Source organism: Spizellomyces punctatus (genome assembly GCF_000182565.1).
Source record: "Spizellomyces punctatus DAOM BR117 chromosome Unknown supercont1.5, whole genome shotgun sequence".
NCBI classification, from domain to species: Eukaryota; Fungi; Chytridiomycota; class Chytridiomycetes; order Spizellomycetales; family Spizellomycetaceae; genus Spizellomyces; species Spizellomyces punctatus.
The window spans coordinates 10,352-19,189 of NW_015971541.1; the positions used below are offsets into that span (position 1 = coordinate 10,352).

At 50.1% G+C, this 8,838-nt stretch overlaps 3 protein-coding genes across 3 annotated transcripts; 1 reads left to right on the forward strand and 2 right to left on the reverse strand.

Annotated features, from left to right (window-relative positions):
- Positions 1-182: 182 nt before the first annotated feature.
- Positions 183-3,941, reverse strand: SPPG_03065 (uncharacterized protein; the record flags this gene model as incomplete). Its single annotated transcript, XM_016751350.1, has 10 exons — positions 183-1,627; positions 1,699-1,912; positions 1,973-2,038; positions 2,108-2,668; positions 2,747-2,807; positions 2,873-2,956; positions 3,019-3,467; positions 3,542-3,674; positions 3,759-3,811; positions 3,900-3,941. The coding sequence occupies 10 exons, from the start codon at positions 3,939-3,941 to the stop codon at positions 183-185; spliced, it is 3,108 nt and encodes a 1,035-aa protein (XP_016609290.1).
- Positions 3,942-4,492: 551 nt separating this feature from the next.
- SPPG_03066 (uncharacterized protein) lies at positions 4,493-5,639 on the reverse strand (the record flags this gene model as incomplete). Its single annotated transcript, XM_016751351.1, has 4 exons — positions 4,493-4,749; positions 4,869-5,001; positions 5,028-5,161; positions 5,390-5,639. The coding sequence occupies 4 exons, from the start codon at positions 5,637-5,639 to the stop codon at positions 4,493-4,495; spliced, it is 774 nt and encodes a 257-aa protein (XP_016609291.1).
- A 1,096-nt stretch (positions 5,640-6,735) lies between these two features.
- On the forward strand, positions 6,736-8,042 carry SPPG_03067 (trimethyllysine dioxygenase; the record flags this gene model as incomplete). The annotated part of the gene is made up of 5 exons (XM_016751352.1): positions 6,736-6,781; positions 6,872-6,956; positions 7,019-7,130; positions 7,243-7,448; positions 7,517-8,042. 5 exons carry the CDS (start codon positions 6,736-6,738, stop codon positions 8,040-8,042), a joined length of 975 nt encoding a protein of 324 aa, XP_016609292.1.
- Positions 8,043-8,838: the final 796 nt, after the last annotated feature.

Genomic DNA, 8,838 nt, shown 5'->3' on the forward strand with positions numbered 1-8,838 from the left:
GACATATGAAGGAGTCGCTCGTAGACTTGATTCGGAGGTACGCGACAGACGCGGGAATGTACTGGTGCATGACAATGTAGCAAATTATTCCTATGGAGAAGAGCAAAAAGAAAGCCACGATCATTTAGGTTCTGCGCGCGCGCAGGTCAAAGCATCAGCTTTCCCAGTTCAGACAGAGAACCCTACCGGCGACCAGAACAACGATGAGGAATGACGGAAGGCTTATAATTGTCGGAAGAATGTTGACAATAACATTTCGCCAGCGCGAAAATCATATCGTAAAAGGCATCCGGAAGACCCACGTCCACAGACGCAAGGTTAGAACTGAAACGGGTCATGATTCGTCCAACCGGCGTGACAGAGAAAAACAACCAAGGCATCTTCATGATCCGGGAGAGGAGGTCGTTATGTAGCACGCGACCAGCACGGACACCCATGAAGCACAAGAAAAGGGAACCAGCCCATGGATAAAGGACGACATAACCAATGACCCAGGCCAGATAAATCCCAAAATAGAAACCCAGGCTGTGGGACGAGGGGTTGTCGTTCCAGTACAAAAGCCAGTATCTTGAGGCGAGATTGACTCCCTCGGAAACAACGAGTCCCAGAAAGAATGCCGCCAGCAGCGCGAAGGAGCAAGCGCGGAAGTACATCATCACAACTTCCCAGCTGACTTTGCCATTCTCAGTTTCCTCCTCTTCGATCAGCTTAGCCTTTTCCCCACCAATCTCCCCTCCGCTTGTGCTGTCAGGATCGGCCGCTTCGTCTTCTGCCACTGCACCTTCTGTCGACTCTGTTGCTGCCACAACCGCTGTGGGACTATTGAAAAGTGCCTCGGAGATCTTACTGTCCGCAATCAGGACGTCGTAGGGCCCAGAGGCTACGATCTTGCCTTCCCCAAGCACCAGGACGCGATCAGCGTCCTTCAGGACATGTACAGCATGGGTGGAGAGCACTCGGGTTTTGGTGGCCAACAAGCCTTGAGGTCCGAGAACACGATCAAAGATGTGCTTTCCAACATGGCGATCAACAGCAGATAACACGTCGTCGAGAAGATATATGTCTGCATCACCGTAGACCGCACGAGCCAGGGAGACTCGCTGACGCTGGCCACCAGAGAGGTTGACACCGCGCTCGCCAATTTCGGTTTGATCGTGTGCAGCCAGGAGCTCTAAGTCCCGGGAGAGGGCACAAGCTTCAATGACGAGGTTGTATCGGTTGGCATCGTACGGGCGACCGATCAAGATGTTGTCGCGGATGGTCCCTTGGTAGATCCAGGGCTTTTGCGAAACGTAAAGGACAGATCCTCCCACGAAAACAAGCCCGCTGGTCTTTTCCATTTGACCAAGTATCGCAGAGAGTAGCGAAGACTTCCCTGATCCTACTGCGCCGACCACCCCGACAAACTCGCGCGATTTGATGTCCAATTCCATTTCGGTGAGCGTGGCCTTCCCCGTGTCGCCCTTATCGGTTGCACTCTTTGCCCATGTAAACTCGCCGGACTTGATTTTGATGGCTCCATGCTCCTCGTTGGGCTCAATGTAGTTCTCAATCTCTTCCTCGTTCATGAAAGTAGCGACCCGCTTCACGCATGCCCACGAGACAGCAACACCAGGAAGAGACATTGCTAAAAATTTGAAACAGAAGGAAGGTCAAAACTCATTGCGGATAAGGCGATAGGGCTTCCGGGTAACTTACACAGTTCAACAAGTGGGGCTTTCATCAGATTGAACAAGGCCAGCGTGACGAAAATGCGGTTAACGTCCAGAGGCTTTTTTTCGATAGCCGTGGATATTCCAAGGGCGGTAAGGAACATGATGACCGGAGGCAAGTTGCCCAGAAGGACACCAAAGATTTCACCAACACGGCGGATGCCAAGATGCCCAAGTTCGGTTTTGCGCAAGTCTTTTAACTGACCGTACCGGATGAGAAACAAGAGGAAGTTTCCTAAAAAGGCGAGATCCCTTCGTACCTTTTGAACAAAGAATGATTCCCAGGCGTACATTTTAATCATTTTCATGCCGTTTATAATCTCGGTCTAAATGGATGAAATAAACATGGTCAGGATAACCTTGTCATCACAATAAGTCCAGAAAAAGCCTCATACCGTTAGTCCCAGCCTTGTATCCATAACCTCAAATTGCTTGTCACTCCATTTTTCAATGAAATTCGCATTCCACGTTTGAGCGGGACCAAGGAGCAAAATGAAAACTACAACCGAGACGGTTGACACTCCCAGTTGCGCCCAGATCAAACCCACGCCGAACACCACTTGGACAATGGCGGCAATGACATCCGGCATGTTTGCGCCCATGAACCCGACTTCCATAGCGTCATTGGACAGAAGGTTGGAGACGTTACCGGTAGTGTTTTCCACACGCGCGCTGGGAGACAAGCGAAGACTCTTCCGGAACACCAAGCTGGCGGTAGCAATTTTCCAGCGATAATAGAGAAGCCAGGCCAACTGGCTTCCCCACACGTTCATGATGGCAGCAACCAAACCAACAAGCAGCATTCCAATGGCGATGAGATAGCCGGTAGCATGAGCTTGTGGTGAGCGCACCGATCCCTCTGATCCGTCAAAGCGATATGAGGAAACGTAGTTGATCAACGCGTCCAGTAGAAGAGGTTGCAGAAGCATGAACATCGAAGCAAGCACTTTTAGGCCCTACGATGTGAAAATCGAAATGGCAATGCATCTAAGCATACAAGCAACTTCAATGTACATCCGAAATGTGTCACGTACCACAGCACCAATGGTCATTGCAAGCTGAGATTTGATGAGAGCAGCGCAGAGTCGTATATGGCTAGCGGCCACAATAGTTTAGATACTATCTCCCGCGTGGAACTTTGGAAAAGGGACGGGTCTCACCTCATCTTCGCAGCGCCAGATGAAGATAACGCATCCGATAAGCGCTCGTAGCTGCGGTCAGTAGATTCTTCCAAGGGTATTCTCCTGTGGTAATAAAATTAATGTTAACGGCTAATCGAGTCATTCGAGAAAACTGAAAAACACACCAAACGTCTTCAATGGTCAGCTTGTACTTGTGGCTGTCTCGCAACTTGGACCAGATGAATCCAAATGTCAGATAGTTCAGCAAACCAGCCTTGTCCAGCGGAGTGGCATCTCCTCCGTCAGTAGATCTGACGGATAAAGTCTCCTCGGCGAACAGCCACAGCACGGACGACACTAAAGTGCCGAGGGTCATGTTGAAGTACTGAGAAGAGGTGTCGCTCGACAAGGATAAAGTTCTCAGCTTGACGATGGAGGTGATCGCCACCCATGTCCAACAGCACACTACGGATACGCTTGGCTTCTGGCCAAGACGATGGTCGGCCAATTGAGCGACCAGCGCAACTATCTGGGCGACGAACGTTACCACGCCGAACGCGACTGAGCCGCGAGCGTCGACATTCCAGTTAGCAAGACGAACAGCTGAGAATACTACAGATGCTAGAGCGCATATCTACACGAAATCAATAAATTTACAGAGTCCGTCCGACGATAAAAATACGAAGGCATTCCCCATTGTGTACGTACGGTCATGAGTACGGTTCCGAGTCGGGATGGCCTCACGACGGATTCGTGCGGTTGGCGCCGGCGGGCGAAGCGGAGGACTTGACTCGAGATCATCCAAAAGGCAAACGCAGCAAGGGGCACCAAAGTGACGACGCTGTGAGTTGACAAAAGTTTAGATGTACTGTGTGGCCGCTTCATTGCACTAATTGAATGTACAGTCGAAACGGGCTACACTTACACATCTTCGAAGCAAAACGTAAAGTCGCTTGGTCGTACAAGAGAGAATGGACGCTAAACCCATGTGAAGAAGCACATTTGATGATTTTTGACGCTCGAGCATCTTGATGGGAAGAAAACGTGAAGAATGGACAAGACATACCAGCCCTTCTGAATCCCTACATAAACCTCCGTCGCTACTCATGACGTCCTACGATGGCCAACGGAAACGGGGACGATGTGCCTCTTCTGGCGGGCAGTTGCTTCCAGAAAGGGCTTTCCCCCCACCGCCAGGCTTTATAGACTTTTATGTCAGCGGAGCGCCAACCTTTCGGCACTTCCCAATCCAGAACATTAAATGCTCCGCGCAACGGTGCAAATGTTATCTAAAAATTAAAAAGCTCCGCGCTCTCGTTCCGCGTACCAGGGTTACGGCCGGGACAGCATTTCTTGCATGCTGACTCAGGATTAGGTTAAGGTTAGGTTAATAACTAAGGTTAACGAAGGTTAACAAAGTAGCAAGAGTTTGGACTAGTCCATGATCTTATATTTGACTGACAACAAAGTGGCTATTAAGAGACGGCGAATAAGCGCCTCTAAGGAATGTCTACGGGCATGTATAGCTGCTGCCTTTGAGAGGCCACATTGGCGCACTACCAAAGGCACCAGGAAAGATATAATCAATAATGTCTATATAACGCACCAAAAATGACAGTCGTTGGGTCTGGGGTCCCTACGAAGCTCCACCATCTCTATTTATCGCAATTGCCCTTCCCTGGCAATCACCGTCGGCTGCGGCTCTTTCGGGCTTCGACGTTGCGCTACCAAACTCGGGCAGTTTGTTGACGGGCGCACGGGAGTGTATTCCCTGCTCGCCAAAAAGTACGGCCGAGTCCCTTCGACTGGGGGCTTGTTGTGCACCGTATTGTAACTGACAATGACTACTTTGCGATCCAACGGAGATAGATTGGCAGGTGATGCGTGGTAAACAAGCGGATGCATCAGCCAAACGTCTGTTTTTGCGTGGAGAAAGTACGATAGATGTTAATGTGGAAATGGACAGTTTGCTTGTGGCGGGAGCAGTGGGATCGTGTCTTGCAGTTGCACAAGAGGGATTGAATAGTTAACCTACCTCCAGGTTGACCTCGTCCCAAGACCAAGCCATATTCCGAGACGGCCGCTGAAAGGACGTCCTTCGAGATCGTGTACTTTAGATTTTCGGTAATTGAGCTCATGTAAGCCGCGGTTATCTTGTCGCTTGGATCCTGGCCGCTAGCTGAACGGGCCATACGTTCGCGGGCAAATCGACGGTGATTTTATGAGATAGAGGGACAAACATCGGGGCGCCGTTGAATTCGTCGACAGTGTCCAGATAAATAAAAAAGTTGATGGCGTTCGCCGTTGGGAGAAAATCATCTTCGGGACCTTAAATGGATCAGGTAACTGGTGACCTGGGAGACTGTCGAGACCATGTAGCTCAATATAGGGTCAAAGAAAAAGGGCACCAGTACACTACGTCTTGGTGCCAGGGCCACACGCCACCGTCGAAAGCGGCTTTCACATTGATTTTAAACTGGCAAAAGATCGTTAGACCAGGATTAGTTAGATTTGCACAACAACTTACTACGCTAATTATAGCAAAGTAGGGATTACCTGGTGAACATAGACGTCGTCTTTGAGGATGTTCGCCGCAACCGAAGCCAATTTGGGAAGTGCAGCCAACTTTTGAAACGTGGGATTCTTTAGATGAGAAGCGTCCAGTCTGTTGGAGCTCCTCGGCAGTTGCAGCACGCAGAACAGACACTTCCTCTGGAGAGAAGTAGTTGGGAATGTAGAGGATCCCTTCGTGGGCGTATGTCTCCAGCTGCTTGTGGGTGAGAGGCAATGTGTCTACCGGTATCATGATGAGGATATCTTTGCCAATGGCAATTGAGTTGAGAGGAAGAGGCCCGGAGAGAACGAAAGTATTGCAAAACGACTAAGGATGCGCACAGAGTCTTGGGTGATGGTGGTATGCGAGACACAGTCCGCGGGGGAGTTTTTATCTTGACCTTAACTAGGTCAGGCCAACCCAAAATCTTTCACTCTCTGCGCCAATGTCCGTAGTGCTCTCCATTTGGCAACTTTGTGAACTTCTCCACTTGGAAAAATCCCTGCGGAATTCTCTAACTCATGTGAAATGACAACTGGACAAAATATCTGGGGACCGACAGGCTTGCTGCCGCAACGTTCGGAGAGTTTTCCCTGGAGCATTAAAGCCAACACTGGCGATGTTAGTTTGCAAATACTACACCCCGAGCCGGCTTGGAGCGGACGGGAATGAATGCCTGCCTTGACTGCCAAAAAAGATCCGCCGCGGTGAGAACAGGACGCGCCGAGACCATCAACCAAGACCGTGAATAGCGGCCACTTTCCCGCTCCCGTTCCCGGCTAGTTGCACGCAACCTCTCTCTGATACGAGTGAAACCGTGATCAATGGAGGCTATGCAATGGCTGTTGAAAGGGAGCGAAACGGCTGGGAGTGGTGGCTCTTGCCCACCGCCAAAATGATAAAAGCTTTTGAAGATTTCTTGTCACCCTTGCACCCCCAGTTTATGACCAAGTTGAAAGTCTGCAAGGAGATTCAATCAGCTTAAAGCGTCATATTGAGAACAAGATGCCTTCGGAAACCCTAACTAGCGCTACTTTCACAACTGCTGGGCACAAGGCAAGTTTTAACTGATTGTTTCCCCAGCATTGTAGCAGGATTTCATTACTGTTGCGACGATTAACTCTTCTCCTCTGGCCCTCCTCCTCTATCGCTGCAGGCCCCTTTTCAAAAGGTTCCATCTGCATACGTGCACAAGGCATCGAAAATTTTTGTCCGGTTCGACGATGTGGAGGAATCCACCTTCCACTGTGTGTGGCTCCGAGATCACTGCAAATGCTCTGAATGCTTTCACCCGCACACCAAGCAGCGTCTCTCCGATGTGACTCGGTTGCCGCTGGACATCTCAGTTATGAGCCTTGAAGTGACGCCTGATGGAAAGCAGCTGCGAGTGTCATGTAAGTTACAATGTGATCCCTATCCTATAAGCCCAAACTAGATGTCTTGAGTCTCGAGGGATGCTCACCACTCGAGATGTATGTTAACAGGGCTTCAGGAGCCACACGTTAGCGTCTTCGATCTGGAATGGCTGCGCTACAATTCCTACAACCCTCCTTTGCGCAAGGCTAAGGAGTGAGTGTTCCGTTCAGAGATAGATGGCACAATAAATGCTGACATTTGTGTCTTCGCAAAAGAAGACCTCAACTCTTGTGGCGGGCCGACGATCTCGTACAGAATTTACCCGTCGTTCCATACGCAGAAGTCATGGAAGACGACAATCTGCTCAAAACGTGCCTGTTGCAAATTGTAAGCCGTCGCTCGCATCTTTAGCTTCTCAATCTGATTAGGGGAGAGTTTCCGTGCCATATGCTGCCACTGAATGCACTTTGTGTTTCGCCGTCTTGATGCTGAAATCTAGGAAACTTTTGGAATCAGTTTCATTGACGGCATTCCATCCACCGTAGAAGCGACCGACGCTCTAGCTCGTCGCATCACCTTCGTTCGTGAAACTCACTACGGCCAAACGCATCTTATTTCTGCGGATCTTGCCCACGGAGACGCAGCATTCATGCCTGTTCACCTTCCGGCTCACGCCGATACTTGTTACTTTACGGATTCCGTAGGGTGAGTACCCGGATAGATACGAAATTAAATTACGCAAAACAATGACCTCAAGTCCGTTTTTTTCACAGGCTCCTGATGATGCATGTGCTGCACCATACAGGCGGTACGGGCGGCGAATCCACTTTTGTTGACGGCTTTGCCGTGGCTGAACACCTCAAGAGGGAGCACCAGTGGGCATACAAAGTGTTAACCAAGGTCCCCGTGAGTTTCCATTCGGCAGGTGACGAGGAAACGTTGGTGGAGCCAATCCACGCCTCTTCAATCCTGCGCGAGCACCCGTTGACAGGAAAGCTTCTCCAAATCCGACACAACAACGAGGATCGCTCCGTGCTGCGGGAAGTGGACCCGCACGATGTGTCGGCTTTCTATGCAGCTTTAAAGCTATGGACCGGCCTACTCAAAGATCCCGTGTTTGAGTACCGCATCAAGATGCCCCGCGGGTGCGCGGCCATGGTGGATAATTGGCGTGTTCTGCATGGACGTACGGCTTTCACTGGATCTAGAGTCATTGCCGCCAGTTACCTGAATCGAGATGATTACAAGAGCAGGGTGAAAACGCTCCTGGATGGCAATGTTTCCAAGCGCTTCTTGTAAAGAATCAAGACAGAAGGAAGATTCTTTTAGGACTTGTTAGATGCTATACATGATATATGTTAGAGTCATCTCCTTCCAAGTGTGATTCAGAGTGCTAGTGAAAGTTTTGGCTATATGTCATTGGTTAAACATTAACAGTTTGTTTGTTTGTTGAATTGTTATTGCGCCAATTATCAGCATGATAGACATCCATAATTCATGCTATATTGGCTGGCGTAACGCCCATAGCGAAAAGACAATGTTGACCTCATCAGGCGAACTTCCTACCAATGGAAATAAGTTTTCCTACGTGCGCCCCCGCACAACAAAGTATATGCAATCTCCGAGAAGGCTGTGGCAGCGGCGGCCGCGGGGGTCAGCTCATTTCCACGAACGCAATCACCTATGCAGGTGTCGCCATGTATCGCCTTATCAAATCTCGCGGAGATTTCCCAAAGCGGCAGGGATATTGCCCGATAAAATCCTTTGGAAAAACTCCGGAGACCCGTCGTTTGTTTGCGTTGACCGCGGGTGACAATTGCCAACGGTATGGCAGCGATTTTTGTTTTGATAGCCACGACTCCGACAACAACGCCTTCCGATGGACGTTCCGCAAGACCTCCCAAAATGCTCCGCGACGGTGACAAGATGAGGCCGCGGATCGCTGATCAGAATGCGTTTTGCTCTTTTTTGTTGGTTGCACAGCCATCGTCTTACCCACCGCGGAAAACACCGCGTGCAGAGTAGGTCCATCACCAGCGGGGCATTTATGGCACATCTTTCCGTTGCAAACAAGGCACCTTTCGGGGAAGGTGCC